The sequence below is a fragment of the Urocampus carinirostris genome, chromosome 17 (assembly GCF_059441175.1).
Source record: "Urocampus carinirostris isolate Australia breed hairy pipefish chromosome 17, RoL_Ucar_1.0, whole genome shotgun sequence".
NCBI classification, from domain to species: domain Eukaryota; kingdom Metazoa; phylum Chordata; class Actinopteri; order Syngnathiformes; family Syngnathidae; genus Urocampus; species Urocampus carinirostris.
Window position 1 is genome coordinate 28,429,954 of NC_142365.1, and position 16,738 is coordinate 28,446,691.

Genomic DNA, 16,738 nt, shown 5'->3' on the forward strand with positions numbered 1-16,738 from the left:
TAGAATGTACTCTTTATTTTCCACTCATGTAACACATTGACATGCGCAACCTAAGACCATTAAATGAATACCTTTTTACTACTATGTTGCATCAAAGAGAATAAAACAAACATTACAGTAGAAGAAAAAACCCTAATAAATAAGATTATTCTCTCGAGTCTCAATCACCAGGCTCGAGGGGAAATATTAGTTTTTAATGAGTGATGAAATGCTTGAAATTTTGTGCCTTTCCTAAAACGATTTCAACACATTGCTGAATTTAACTGTGTGTTGCCTTAGTAGATTACCCTTATACCAGGCTTGAATGTATATAACCTTTTGTTATTAACGTACGTGTCTTTGCTTCATTTTAAAATTTTAACAATGTAGCAAAAAGGGAAAAGGTACCAAGAGTCACCGCTCAAAGGAGCCAATGAACAAAAAAAAACAAGACGTCAAGTATAGAACGTTGTATCCACAAACGTTTTTCTTAGATTGATACCAATTGTAAAAGAAATACATTTTTATTTATAGGCTTCATTTATCTTAAAACACTCATCATTTGTCTTGAGCCAGTCTTTTTAATCATCTCTAATATTTTCTTCGAGTAGCACATTAAAAAAAATAAACCAATTGTTTGGATTTTTTCCTATGCCTTACACCAAAAATACAATTTTTTTCTTAACATTCAAATTTCAAACATTTCAATTTTATCCACACTGTGGTACACATTTTACTGCAGAATTATTTTTATCGGCCCTGAAAAATCTGTATCGGTCGATCCTTTATAATACTGTATATATATATATATATATATATATATATATATATATATCATGCAAATCAGTTAAACTTTGATTGATATAATCAAACTTTCTTTTCCTCGTAAAAAGTATTTCTGCCACATTTTAAACCAACTACAAACTTGATGCTAGACATCGGGAGACCAGAGAGCAATACATTACACTAATCAAGCTGCGAAATAATAAATGCATGAAATGTATATAGTATAAAAGTGCAAAACGTCTACACTTGACCTCTTCTAGTTTTTGTTCATATTTATTTATTTACACCTAATTGTAGTTTTAACATTGATGCTAATAAAATATCCACTGTTAAGCATAAAAACCAACAATTTTGAAAGTTCTTAAATGGACACTAAAGGGTGCGGTGCTTAACCATTGTAATCTTAACTGTGGGTTTTTTCTTTTTAGTTTCATTCATTTTTTGATTTTGTGTGTTTAAAATCCACAATGAATTCATGTCGTGCACAATATGTTCTTTCTACTTGTTGGCATGCCCAAACAAGCAAGTACCCAGTGTGCGACTTGTGACTGTTTTTTTGCGGGCGTGCATCTGCTCTCCGCCAGTTTTTAAAACAGGTTTAGAAGCAGTTTTTTCCAAATTTTGAGGAAGAGAAAGAAGCACATTTCCCCCCCACTTTAGACGAGCTGGAGCAGGAGGTCATGGAGGGTGTCCAAACACCTGCAAGAGGTCCTCTGGGCATTGTCGTGGCCCAGCTGGGCGCCCAGGAGGAACAGCTTCCTGTTCTTTACCGCCGAGTCCAGAGACAAGGCCTTGTGGAGCTCTGATACGTTTACAGCATCAGGTTTATCCTAGAGGGAGTCACAAGAGCAGGCTAAATCACTTAACCTGCGAAATTCTGGACCAAACGTACTGTGCCGTTGATGACTATAGACGTCTAAAGATCCAACTTGTGGGGGTTAAATGATCTAAATGAGACATACAGTTTGCTACCTAGAAATTAATGCCTGTTGTATATATATTAGGGTGGTCCTTATTTTTCGACTTTTAAAATTTCATGCTCTGACCCCTTGAATATGTTCCAATATATACAAAACGTAATTAGGCAAAGTTTCATCAAAATCAAAGGATATTTAGAGGTCGCTCAAGGCCTCTGAAATTTTGGTATGAAAAATAAGGATTTTTCGCACATTATATCAGACCTAGTGTACAAAGTTACTTGTAACTTTTCTTGTGTTACAATTATAAGCAATGGACTGAAATTGGATGTTCTAAAACGCCGTACACATAGGGTTAAGATTTCCGTTTTTTCTCGAAAATTGCCAAAATTTTACCATTTTGGGAAATTTCAAAGTCGTTGAGCTACCTCTAAATATTATCCAAATTGTTCAAAATTGCACACAGTGTGTTTTTATCGATATAAGAACATATGCGGGGGGTCAGAGCCCAATATTTAAAAAAAAAAAATTTCGACCCCCATTAAGGACCACCCTAATATATATACAGTAATCCCTCGCTGTATCGCTGTTCTAATTTTCGCGGTTTTGACACAAATGTATTTACCAGACTATAAGTCTCTACGGAATATAAGTCGCACCAGCTGAAAAATTCTTAACTAGGAAGGAAAAAACATGTGTAAATTGAACCTGGAGTATAAGGGGAAAATTTATTTGATAAAATCCAAGACCGAAAACATACATGTCATCTTGAAAGTGCAATTAAGATAAAAGGGAACAACGGGTAGAATAAGTTTGTATGGTATACAAATATTACATGACTGACATGCCTGTTAAATTCATTAACAACGTAACGTATTCAATTATTCAGAAAAGTACAATTAACAACATGCTTACCGAACTATCAGCTTCACTACAAATGACCAAATCCAATGAAATATTCATCCTTGTTGGCCGTTTTACCGGTAAACAACTCCTCCAACTTTGGACGATAAGCCGCTTCCTTCCTCCGGTTTGAAAAATGTCCCCCCACAACAGGGCAAGGTTGAAATTATCAACACAGAACTAGAGCGCCCTCTTGTGGTTTCATGTGAAAAATAACATGTGAAGTGATATACAAAAGCCGTAATATAACATTAAAACGCAATGATAAAGTGTTAAAAATTTCTCATGTAAGTTTCACCAGAGTATAAATCGCAATCCTGGCTAAACTATAAAAAGAACTGCGACTTATAGTCCGGAAAATGTGATAAGTGGATTTTTGTCATGCATTGTGTTCTGCAGCAGACCACAACTGTAACTAATTACTATTTTTCAGTAGCGCGCTCAATGCTGGTGGTCAGAGGCTTTTTGCTGCCTCATTGTCACAGCAACTTTGTGTGATGTGCAGTTTAAGAGCATCTTCGATATATTTGTTCCCTCGTTTATAATCTTTACACAACATACCTTATTTGCTGGACTATAAGTCGAAGTTTTTTTTCATACTTTGGCCGGGGGTGGCACTCAAACTCCGGTGTGACTTGTATGTAAAAATATTAACACATTATTACCATTTCTATTGCTATTTTTTGTCACCACAGGGCAAGGTTGAAATTATCAACACAGGCCTGGAGCGCCCTCTTGCGGTTAAGTGAAAATAACATAAAAAAATAACGTGACATTATATACCCGGTAATGTGTTAATAATTTCAAAGATGAATGAATGAATGAAAACTTTATTTCGAACATAAAAATAAAAACAGGACAAAAACAATGAGTCAACAACGAAATAATGTCACACAACATGTTCGAAAAGGGGTAGTCAGAAGCAGATGCTTATTTTTCCTACCCCTTTATCTTCCCTATTAAATACATTTTATAGATAGCTCCTCTTGTGTCTCATACAACAAAATCTCATGGATATACTTATTACATAGGTCAGATATCAATAATTATAATAGTTACAATAATCACATATTTTATACACTAATCTTCGCAATACCCATCCCTCAACGTCATAATGCGCATAATGTCACTGCGGCACCAGTGATAATATCAATAAAAATAAACACAATACTTATAACAGTTCTGATGTGATAATAGCACAATAACAAGTTAGCCATAGTTTGAAGTGCAGTATTTCCAGTCTCCCTCATATCCCATTTTCTTCATCTCTGTATTTCGCCAGTAATGCTTTTTTGTATTTAAATTTGAACACATGGATATTTGGACATTGTTTGATTTCATTTTGCAAATTATTCCAAAGTCTGACTCCACACACAGACACACACATACTTTTCCTGGTGGTTCTCACCTTTGGGATTTTGAATTCACCACAGCCCCTCAAGTTATAATTTCCCTCTTTCCGAGTGAATAATCTTTGTATGTTTTCTGGCACTATGTTTTTGTTGACCTTAAATAACAGTTGTGAAGTGAAAAATTTTATTAAATCATCCAATTTCAATAAATTGGACTGCATGAATAAAATATTGGTATGATCCCGATATCCTACCCTGGGTATGGTTCTTATTGCACGTTTTTTAAGGATAAAAAGGGGCTGTAGTGAACTTTTGTAATTATTGCCCCAGACTTCTGCACCATATGTTAAATATGGCAGAACGAGAGAACAATATAATAAATACAATGCATTATAATGTAAAAGAACTTTGGTTTTATTAATTATTGAAATGCTTTTAGATACCTTTGTTTGTATGGGTCTGATGTGTGTTTTCCAACTTAATTTATTGTCTATTATGACCCCTAAAAACTTAATTTCTGATGCAATGTCTATTGTGACACCATCCATTTTTACTTCTAAATCTTGATTTACCTTACGATTACCAAAGAATATTACTTTGGTTTTATTTAAATTTAAAGATAATTTATTTATATCCATCCATACTTTTAGCTTAATTAGTTCACGATTAATACAGGTTACCAAATCCATATAGTTATCATTTGAATAGAAAATGTTAGTGTCGTCTGCAAATACTACTATTTTCAATAGTTTTGAAACATTAAAAATATCGTTAATATATAAATTAAATAGCTTTGGTCCCAGGATAGAACCCTGTGGTACTCCACAACAGATGTCCAAATATTCAGATGAAAACTCTCCCATTTTTACATATTGCTTCCTCCCCGTCAAATAACTTTGAATCCATTTCAAAGCCACTCCCCTGATGCCATATCTTTCCAGTTTTTTTATTAGTATATTATGATTAATGGTATCAAATGCTTTTTTTAAGTCAATAAATACCCCGACTGCGTATCTCTTCTTTTCTATACTGTGGGTGATTTCTTCTACTGCATCAATAATTGCCATTGTTGCTGATCTGTTTGCTCTAAAACCATATTGACTTTCATTAATCAATTTATGTTTATCTACAAATTGTTCTAGTCTATTATTGTAAAGTCTCTCTAGTATTTTAGAGAACTGAGGAAGCAGAGATACCGGTCTATAGTTTGTAAAAATGTGCTTGTTCCCATTTTTGTATATTGGTATAACTTTTGCTATTTTCATTTGATTTGGAAATGTGCCTGTTAGAAATGATAGATTACAGATGTAGGTCAATGGTTTCACAATGCTGTTTATAATTTGCTTAATTAGTACCATATCGATGTCAAAACAATCCATAGACGTTTTGTTTTTACAGTTGTTAACCACGTCTAAGATTTCTGATTCCGTAAACCCAGATAAAAACATGGTCTTGGAGTTCATTTTTATTAGTGACTCAAATTGTTTACCACTGCACTCTGGGATATTTGCAGCGAGCTCTGGTCCAACATTTACAAAATAACTATTGAAATTCTCCACAACTTGATTTAAATTATAATTTTCACTGTTCTTATCAATAAAATAGTTTGGATATGCATTGCTTACATTCTTTCCTTTTATTATACTATTTAATATATCCCAAATACCTTTGATATTACTTTTGTTATGATGTAATAAATTGGTATAGTATAATTTCTTGCTTGCTCTTAATATTCCTGTCAATTTGTTTTTATACGTTTTATACCGGGTTTCGGCTTCCTTAGTTCTTAGTTTAATAAATTTTCTATATAAGTAGTTTTTTTTCTTACAAGCATTATGTAAACCCTTAGTTATCCATGGATGGTTTACAGATTTATTCTTAATATTAATTTGTCTCATTGGGCAATTTTTGTTGTACTTGTTGGTGAATATTTCCAAAAATATGTCAAACGCACCATCCACATCATCTGTACCATATATAGCATTCCAGTTTTGTTTAACTAAGTCATCATACAGTGATATAATAGTCGCTTCAGTTCTAACTCGTTTGTAAACATAATCCTTAATTGATTCTTGTCTAGTAACCTTTTCATCATACACTGTAAATACTGGTAGGTGATCAGAAATATCACAAACCAGTAACCCGCTGACGTTTGTAAATTCCATATTATTCGTAAATATATTGTCAATGAGTGTTGCACTGTGTGAAGTGAATCTACTAGGCCTTAATATAGTTGGGTACAAACTCATACTGTACATCATATTAATATAGTCATCAATGTTTTTATGTTTGTTTGGATTCATTAGATCGATGTTGAAATCTCCACAAATGAATAGTTTTTTGGCGCTTATTGTTGAATATGTTTTTTCAGCCCAGTTTGTGAAGGTTTCCAGATTTGAGCCCGGTGATCTATACACACAACTGACTATAATATTTTTCCTTTTTTCATTTATAATTTCTATTGTAATACATTCAAGTAAATCGTCAATGACAAATGACATGTTTTGTAATATTTTCGATTTTAATCTTTTGTGCACATATATAGCTACTCCACCTCCTATTTTGTTTGTTCTATTTATATAGTTCAGATTATAGTTGTTTAATTCAAAATTTACACCCCTTCCTTCACTGAACCACGTTTCAGAAACTGCAATAACACTAAACGGGTTCTCAAATTGTTGTAAGTATTCAGTGATGTCATCAAAATTTGTGTACATACTTCTACTGTTAAAGTGTATTATTGAGAATTTGTCTTCAGATTTAACAAAGGTATTGTATTCATTTCCAGTATAATATTTGCAATTGTCTGAGCTAGCTGATATGAATTTGTGGTCAGGATCGAAGTAATCCAATCTTGAATTATTGGAGTCAGTGTGATTAACAATGCTCAGTTCCGGTAAATCATGGCCTAATATATTATGATGGATTTTTTTATTGTGATCTGTAATAAAGGTGTCCATATTGTCAGTCCAGGATGCCATTGTTACACTTCAGGCAAATCTGTCCAGCTCCTGCATTTCTCGAACCCATAATATTTTTGCTTCTTCCGGAGTGCCGTTTAACTTTATGTATACTCTGCAGTTTGAAGTCCATGTTCCTTGTATTTTGTTCGTTTTCCTCAAAAATCGAGCCTGTCTTGCAATGTCAGAGTTTTTTTTGCTTAAGTGTTCATTTAAATAAACATTAGTCCCTTTTAGTTTTTTTCCTTGCTTAAGGATTTCATGTTTCCGTTTTCTGTTAACAAACCTTACGATGGTCGCCTTGGGTCGGTTGTCACCTCTTGTTAATTGGTGGCATGCTTCTATGTCCTCAGCATTGATGGATATGCCTTTTTTACTCATAAAAGCAATGACCTGTTGCTCCGCAGAATCCTCATCAGCATCTGTTGCAATATTTGTATTTGCCACAGCCTTGGCATAGGTCCGAGGTTTGATGTCCAGACCGGTGATAATGATGTCATTTATCCTGGTATACTGTTCCAGATCTGCAACGCGTCCTTCTAGCGCAATAATCCTCTTTTCTTTCTCCATGTTTTCGTTTTTTAGGTCTTTGATTTCAGCCACCAAACTCAAAATTGTGTCTTGTTGTCTGGTGACGATATCCATTTTATCCATTAAGAAGCCGAGTGACTTTTTAATTTCCTCGAGTTCTTTATCTCTGCTCGGCATCTTGAAAACTTCACGTTCCTCTTACGGCACCGTCCGCTGATCGCATCACCCGATCGCCCTCTGAGTCTGAAGTTGTTATTTTCGCCGGACTTAGTTTCCCAGACTGTTGGTCGCTATACAAGTAGCGCCGCCATGTTTGCCAGCGTCAACAATGGCCGATCTCGGAAAGCAGGCGAATCGGCCTCCTCTATCTATCCGCCGAATCAACGTCAACGTCGACTCCGTGCTTTAGGTTCTTTTCAAAAACCCACAGACGCCAAAATCGTGGCATTCAAGTGGCCATAGCAGATTAGCTTCACTCATTAGCTTCACATGATATGAGGCACACCTATAGGGAGCTGACATGATTGCCAGCCATCTACGAATGATGTGTCTGACCCCGGTCAAACTATGAAAATAACTGCAACTTATAATCCCGTAAATACGGTATGCATTTTTTTGCTGGTATAACTTTATACTCCGACGCGACTTATAGTCCGGAAAATTCTTACTCTCTCCAGAGTGTGCCAAATATATGAAATTTTCCCTTACTTGTTTGGTCCCCAGGACCACTACAGGCAGTTGGGGTTGCACCTCTAAGAGTCGGTGCAGCTCTAACTTTGCCAGCGGGAGGCGGCCTCGGTCTGACGAGTCCACCACGTAGACAAGCACATGCGTTCTGATGAGATACTCGGACCAGTAAGGACGCAGTTCCTCGCTGCCGCCAACTGGAAAACAGACAGAAAAAGGAAACTATGTAATGTTTGACAACTATATCTTGTCGTATTGTGTCAGGCAGCCAAAGACGAGTGCTACAAAGCACAAGGAATAGTACAAACTACAGAAACTCAAAGTGAACAAACAGCAACATTTTTCTTATTTTATGCCCGACCTTTACAAAGTTTTTTTTTGTGTGTGTACCCTTCGTAAGATGGCAGACAATAATGTAAGGTCCTGCTAGATGAGCCTCAATTTTAAGTAAAATATTAATAGTATTTAAAAAATGCACTTTTGTTTTTTAATGATAGTTCATGTAGTTTTGCGTATTATTCAATTCAGTATTGTTGTTGTTGTTTTTTTTACCACTGTGTGCTAAATAAAACACAACTTCCCTTTAAATGTTGTTTTCTTGGGTAATGTGAAATGTGAAATTTTAGAACATGATTAGTTTCTGTGCTTATATTTTGGATTGTTGGTCCGAGAAAATATTATATATATATATATATATATATATATTCAAATTTAGTGAAACTTTTGTTGTCTTAATGCCAGCACATCAAAACAGATTCAAATTAAGGCCTGTAATTTGGTTTTGACGATTTGCTCTTTTAGGTGCATTAAGTAATGAGCAGATTTATTTACCCCCAAAATAGATTAACATTCAATTGAATACTTTTCCATTAATGCGCTTGTATTTCTTTCCTTTTTTTATGCTTATTGGAGGGGGAAATATTTTCTGTCTCTCACTTTTACTGTAATTTCTCTGATCTTGAGGGTGTGTTTATCAATCCAAATATTAATAATATTGATACTTTTAGCAAGTAGTTGGATCGGATTAATACTCAACCTCAATAATCATCTTTGTAAATTAACGTCCCTGGGCCTGAGGATTAATACTCAAATAATATCACTGTCATTCAAAATATATACTGACAAAAATCAGAAATCACTTAGTAATAACAGTGTATATGACAGGATTGCTCTCTTACTCATTTAATGTGAATTCTGTGTTGAAATTAGGAGCGTATTGTTAAATTGTGACACTGCCACTTTAAAAGGGGAGCAGCATGCGCGACGCTCGGCTCCAACAGAGGCAAAAATGGAGGAAAGGAAGCTGAAGTAGTTATTATATATTATATTTATTCCAGACATTGTTACAGCATTGGAAATCGTTGGAAAAGTTTTTGTGTTTGTCCTCCTACAGGAACCATATTAAAAGAAAAATATATTTCCTTCCTCCTTTTTAAATTTGTCAACATTTTTATTTGTCCCGGGGAGCCACTCCACAGTGCTCCTAAGCCGCGGGTTGCTGACCCACTAATTAACCCAACAAGTGAGGCGAGCCGAAAATATAAATACATTATACAAAATTTTAAAAGGAGATGGAGTCTATGACTGTAATCAAACGGTTCTTACTTTCAAGGAAGTCCAGTTGACAAGGAGGCTCACTAAGGCTGATAAAGTTGAAGCCTCGGGTGGGCCTGCAGCGGCCCCTCTTGGGCCCCCCGGGCACGAGGCCCTGGAGCATGCTGCTCTTCCCGGCGCCGTCCAAGCCGAGAACAAGCACCTGACGCTTCCCGCTGACGTCTTCTTCCTGCGGGCGGGTATAATCAAGGTTCCTACAGCTTAAGGCAAGTTCAATTCAAGACTATTTAAGACTTTTAAAGGCCTTTTGAAATCAAATTGAAGACCAAGTCAACAAAAGAATCGCCGCAATTCAAACAAAACCAAAAAAACACCAATATTTCTTGCACACAATCCATCATGCCTCGTACATACCGTATTACATGGCACAGGTTTTAGCCATTGCTGAAAACTTCTCATTAAATTAACACTTCCCTATGGTCCAAAGTAAACACTTCTGTCCCAAATTGCTGTGTACTGTGGGTAAACTTTGAAAGGCTCGACTGAAACCACATCACCGTTTTGATTGTTCCGTTATTGTTGTCACGCCGTGATGCCATGAAAGTAAATTGGTGAATTATTAAAAAAAATGATAAATGTTACTCAATCTTCTTAGTTCAAACACATATGAATCTTATCAATGTGTTCAGATTTTTAAGACTTTCGAAAATTGTATTTAAGACATTTTAATGTCAAATAAGGCCTTATTTTTAGAATAATAATTTCAATGCCTTTAAAGACTTTTCAAGGATCTGTTGGAACCCTGATAAAGTTGTCAAGTGACAAACTCCAAAAACACGGATGTCGCCGCTATAATAAATTCATTCCATCCATCCATTATCTGCACCGCTTATCCTCAGTAGGGCCGCGGGGGTGCTGGAGCCCATCCCAGCTATCTTTGGGCAGTGGGCAGGGCACACAGTGACAGACAAGTCGCTCGCTCATTCACACCTAGGGACAATTTGGACCGGCCACTTAACCTGACATGCATGGTTTTTGGAATGTGGGAGGAAACCGGAGTGCCCGGAGGAAACCCACGCAAGCACGGGGAGAACATGCAAACTCCACACAGGAGGGTCGATCTCATGACCTCAGAACTGTGCCACACACGCGCTAACCACTGCGCCGCCGTGCTGCCCCGCTATAATACAGTAGAACATTATTCATCATCATAAACCACTGCCTAAGAGCCATTTGTGGTCTGCTAGCCATTTTTAGAGGCCAGGCATTGATTACTAAAATTTTATTTGCTGCAAAAAATGTATTTATACACACGTACAGTTTAAATAATTCTACCATTTTAAAATAAAAAATTAAAAAATTAATATATTTTTTGTAAATTTATAAATTAACCTACTTACAGCTATCTGAAAGCTGGTTTTGGTTCTTTTTTTATGGTGTGCTAGGTAAATTACAGTAAAAAAAGGAATCTTGCATCATGCCCTTTTTTCTATACTGTTATTAAATGTATACTTAAGTACCCTGTAACATCAAAACAAGGAGAAGCCATGACTGAAGTTTGAACTTGCAAGGAGAACGGGAGAGGACTGTAAAAATGCCAAATTGGTAAATGGCATTTTATACATATATAGTGCTTTTCAAGTCAATGAAGACCCAAAGCGCTTTGCAATGTGCTTCACACTTACCCATTCACACACTCACACATCAATAGCGGCTATGCAGCCATGCAAGGCGCCAACCTGCTTATTGGGGGCATTAGGGATTCAGTGTCTTGCCCAAGGACACTTCGACATATAACACGGAAGAGATGCGATCTCTTGATCCCAAGACGAGCGCTCTACCTCCTGAGCTAATGCCGCGTTTTCTTTTAAAATAAATATCTGTGGTTACAGAAAAGCAGATCCGCCCTATATGGTGTAGACATCGAAGAACAGCAACATCGGCTGATAGTGACAGCATTGTAAACATTTGATAATAGTAAACATAATGCTCCTTTATTGATCCTTCCTGCCTGAGGACAAAAAGTCTGGATCCGGCACCAGAGCCCAACTGAGTTTGTCATCACTGCTTTCAAGAAAAAGGTTCAGCACCTTTGCTTTAAATCGGAGAAAGCAATGGCTTGTTGGAAAGTTCCCAACATTTGTGATAAATTTATTCAGTTTTAATATTAAGACTCCTGCATGGGAGAATGCATAGGATGCCAGTTCATTATTTTGACTATTATACCTCACTGTTGTTCAATGTTTTGACAACTATGCACTGTTTATATTATTGGCATTCCACACCATTTGAGGCAGATGTGCTTTTTTTCAAGCAGGGACATCTAAGGGATTGAGAAGGTTCAGGAGAGACCTTTTGGGACTGACTTTGAATTTGGCATTGTGAGTTTGTTTTGTACATTCATTTAATCTCCTTGCAAGTTCAGAAATAATTGATGTCTTCTCTCCTTATTTTGAGTGTCTACTAAATATAATTTAGCAATTTAATGCTGTGCGCCGCTTCTTTAACAAAAGTAATGAACTGGCAACCTGTCTTAAGTGTTTCTAACTTTCTCACCGAAAGTCAATTATGTCCTGTAATTAATTGGTGACAAGTACAGCATGGGTTCAACTTGCCTTGCCAAGAACCAGCAATGCTAAAATATTGGCTGGCATTTAGCCTATTTTGTCTTGCACCAAATCCAGCCTGGCTTTTCTACTGCATACTGTTTCCATCACACAGACACTTAAAATCTAAGTGATGTTACCACCATCACCCCAGACATCTTTTACTTGCCAGTCATCCCTCTTTTAAACATTCTTTATTCACATGAGACGGAGGTCTCAATCCGTGTGCAGCCGTTAAACATAATCAGCTGTATGTATCCATTCATCCATTATCTGCACCGCTTATCCTCAGTAGGGTCGCGAGGTTGTTGGAGCCCATCTCAGCTGTCCTTGGGCAGTGGGCAGGGGACACCTTGAACTAGTTGCCAGCCAGTTACAGGGAACACAGGGACAGACAATTGACACGCTCATTCACACCTCGAGACAATTTGGACTGGCCGATTAACCTGACATGCATGTTTTTGGAATGTGGGAGGGAACCGAAATGCCCGGAGGAAACCCACGCAAGCACGGGGAGAACATTCAAACTCCGCACAGAAAGGCTGGTAGCTGGATTTGATCCCATGACCTCAGAACCGTGCCACGGACACGCTAACCACTCACCTGCTGTTCCGGCCCCATCAGCTGTGTAATGTTTCTAAAAAATGAGACAACCTGGACTAATTTACCGTATTTTCCGCACTATAAGGCGCACCGGGTTATAGGGCGCACCCCGAAAAAGTAGTTTTTGGTCCTAAATTTGACATACATAAGACTCACCGGATTATAAGGCGCTACAATGGGAACGTCGACAAAACAGTCAGATAGTTCAGTCAAACTTATTACCCCCTTAACATTCCGAAAGCTTGCAAAGAAGCAAATACGTGTCGTAGACACGTGCGGATGCGGTGTCCGTACTATGTCACTCAAATGCATCGTTCCAAATATCATTCGGAAGGTTAAAGTCTTGGGATTCAAGAAATGCCAACCATTCCTTAGATTCCTTTTTTCTTTTTCGCTCGCAACTTTACTGTGCATATGACAATAAACACTTGGAATTGAGTTTAATTTAAAAATAGACACTCCATTCCATCCATTATCTGCACCGCTTATCACAGAAACATTGAGTTCAGTCTGAAACAAGATACAGGGAAAATATATAGCCGGAGTAGCTCACCGAAGTCGTTGTGTTCAATAATAATGTGCAACCATGGTCCTCTTATGTCCGTGAGTGTAGTAAATCCAGGAGAGTAAAATATTTACAAATACAGTACAGAATAGTAAAATACTGTTTTTTGCCGTCAACCCAACATGCTATTCACATTCATCTTTTTCAGCCAATTGCAGGCTTTGTTTTGCCCCTTTAGCCTATGCCAGCCTGTAAATGATAAAAAGGATCCGCCCCCTTTACCTCCGAATAACTTTAGCCAATAGTGATTGATTCAAATGATGATTGACACATTGGTTAGCCAATGAAACGCCGGTAAATAAATCCAAGCATACACCGCGGACGACTTTGCGTTCGGGGGAAAATCTAGTCGACGGCTGCTGCATTAGTTGCAAGACTTTGCGACTTAATATTGATCCATAAATAAGGTGCACTGTATTATAAGGCGCATGGTCAGCTTTTGAAAAAAATAAAGGCTTTTAGGTGCGCCTTATAGTGCGGAAAATACGGTACATGCTTTTCTTGTGATTGCTTGTGCAGGCATCTAAATAGAACACAAATAAGCCATCTGCAGTGCACCAAGGGAACAACATCAAGCGGTGGAAGGATTTTCGGGGGGGATATGGCTATGCAGCTTGATCGGCGTGGACTTTGTGCTTATTGAGAGAGGAGTTATTTCTTCACTTTTTCAGCCATTTGCAATTTCATCAACAGTACTCAAGTAAAAACAGTGCAAGTACAATCATGGCTGATAAAAGTGACACCTTAGCAAACAGTTGGTTGGTTGATTAAGTTGTTACTATTGGACATGTGCTAAAGAGATTTCATAGGATGCCAGTTACTTATTTTGACTCACTGTTGTTTGTTGTTTTGACTTTTGCATCCTTTTCGCTATCGTCACACCAACCATGTTGCTGTTTATGTTGCCCCATTAGGGATGATCTGTTTTTTTTTAACCTTAAAGACTTAATGGGTTCGGGGGAGGCATTAGGAAGGGACGACATCTCTTATCTGAAAAATCCGGCCCTCTTTACTTATTGTGAGTGTCTACAAAAGTTTAAACATACAATGGTGGTGTTAAATTAAAAAAAACATGCAAGCCTTGGAGTTGAAAGGGTTTTTCAGGCGATAATTTATTTAAAATATTTTAATAAATGCACTATAATTTACAATGCACAACGCACATTTTCTTTTAACTAAAAAAATACTCAAAAGTTTGGGTTGGCTCTATTTTACCGTATTTGTGCAATTATTGATCAGTCAATTTTTTTTTAATTTACCCACTGGACCACCAGTGATATATGTGATATGTGAAGAGGCATTAGATTAGGTGTTATCACATCATGACACTATATTAAGGTATGTTAGATAAATGTGAGAATGGAAAACAGAAAGTCGACTTAAAATAGATAAATAAATGCAAGAATAGAAAATAATAAAATAGAATAGGATGAAATAGAATAGAAAAATGGGGCAGCACGGCGCGTGTGCGGCACAGTTCTAAGGTGTTGGGAACCTCCTGTGTGGGTTCAAATCCAGCTACGGGACTTACTGTGCGGAGTTTGTATGTTCTCTCCGTGCCTGCGTGGGTTTCCTCCGGGCACTCCGGTTTTCTCCCACATTCCAAAGACATGCATTTCAGGTGGATTGGACGGTCCAAATTTTCCCTAGGTGTGAATGAGCGAGCGAGTTGTCTGTCCCTGTGTGCCCTGCGATTGGCTGGCAACCAGTTCAGGGTGTCCCATGCCCACTGCCCGATGATTGCTGGGATGGGCTCCAGCACCCCCGCGACCCTACCGAGGATAAGTGGTGCAGCTAATGAGATGAGAATAGAAAAATAAAACAAAATAGAGTAGAATAAAAAAAGGAAAGCAGCAAGTAAAGAAAACCAAATAAAATACATTTTAAAAAACGAAACGAAACGAAACACAATAAAAAAACAACCGTCTGTGTCCAATTGAGATGTTAGGCAATGGGAGTACCCTTAACTGGTTATCAGAGACGACTAAGATTTCAACTCAGAACTTCTGCATGTGTCCTTAGTCTGTTATATATTGTATGACATACATTTGTTCAAAATCTGACTTTTGCATATGCAGTTATTCTTAACGCATTGCTGTTTCCTCGTACTGTAACGTTAATAATTTGTCAAGCAATAGCTTTATCGAAACTCTAACCCTAAAACAGAATCTTATAGCTCAAGTGTACTTTTACGACCAAAACAAAAAGAAAAAAACTGATGCCTTACTTCCTTGATAGTAGCATATTGGGCGCACGTTGCCCATCTTTGTCTCCCTGGGTAGAAATAGTTGAGGGCGATGAAGATCGCCGAGCCCAGAACCGCCGCGGCAGCGCTCAGCGCCACCGAAATGTGTCGGAGGATCACCATGTGTACGCGGCGGGGGTGGCTGTAGCCGAGTTATGGCTTTTCCGCCGAAAGGTGGACACCGAATGCCGCCTAATACCACCAAATGCCACCGTCTTCAGCGCCTCAACTGCGTTTCCTCCTCTCAGCATACGAGCGCGGTCCGCACTACTGAAGATTGTGTTGTTTTTTTGTTTTCCAAGAGGCGCAGGACGTTTATGGGGCGTTCACGCGCTTCGCGTAAATGTGGGTTTTCCGCGGCCACTTTAGCTAAATGTATACCTGTCAATTTATACAAGTTTATGTTTTTCTATTCGTTAATTGGTGATTTTAAATTGTATACGCTGTACAACAGTATTATACGATATTTTTTCTCAAAGACCCATCGTATTTCCATACCTGTCAACCTCCACGGCTCCATGCCCTTACAAACGATCGTATTTTCCCTCACAAAATACAAAATAATCTTACACCATATATTTTTTTCAAACGTGTTTATTTATGTAGTTTAACATGTTATATTATACATGTGTTTCGTTATATCATATATATTGTAAATTAACATTTTGTTGTGAGATTCTGAGTTGCTCGACATGAATGAGGTTTATTATAAAAAAAGTTCAAAATTAAAGTAGCTTGGACGTTCACTTTAGAAGGAAAAAATACATGCAAATATATTTAAGTAGAATAATACATTTTCTTATTCAAATCATTAATTCATTTCTGCATTGAATTATTGTTGGTAATATACTAATTAAAGGGATAGCCACAAACCTGTCTTTTTTCATTTTCTCCTTTTATTCTTCCTTTTTCTTAACTTCTTTATGCAACATAATAATTCGTAATATAATGCATCAAAGCAAGTGAGCCATTTGAGAGCAGGTTCTCTTTAATGAGTTGAGCCAAAAAAGTCGGTTCTCTAAAAAGAGACGGACTTTCTTTCACTACACA

At 37.3% G+C, this 16,738-nt stretch overlaps 1 protein-coding gene across 1 annotated transcript; it reads right to left on the reverse strand.

The window, feature by feature from the left end:
* Nucleotides 1–15,961, reverse strand: arl10 (ARF like GTPase 10). The gene is made up of 4 exons (XM_088321064.1): nt 15,671–15,961; nt 9,721–9,898; nt 8,137–8,312; nt 1–1,595 (listed from the first exon to the last, which is right to left on the reverse strand). The coding sequence occupies exons 1-4, from the start codon at nt 15,809–15,811 to the stop codon at nt 1,422–1,424; spliced, it is 669 nt and encodes a 222-aa protein (XP_088177190.1). The 5' UTR covers nt 15,812–15,961; the 3' UTR covers nt 1–1,421.
* Nucleotides 15,962–16,738: the final 777 nt, after the last annotated feature.

Coding starts and splice junctions, on each gene's coding strand:
- arl10 (XM_088321064.1), bottom strand. CDS start 15,811: ATGGTGATCCTCCGACACATTTCGGTGGCGCTGAGCGCTGCCGCGGCG. Junction 8,313..9,720: donor TCAACTGGACTTCCTTGAAA/GTAAGAACCGTT, acceptor TCTGTTTTCCAG/TTGGCGGCAGCGAGGAACTG. Junction 1,596..8,136: donor TGGTCCTGGGGACCAAACAA/GTAAGGGAAAAT, acceptor GACTCCCTCTAG/GATAAACCTGATGCTGTAAA.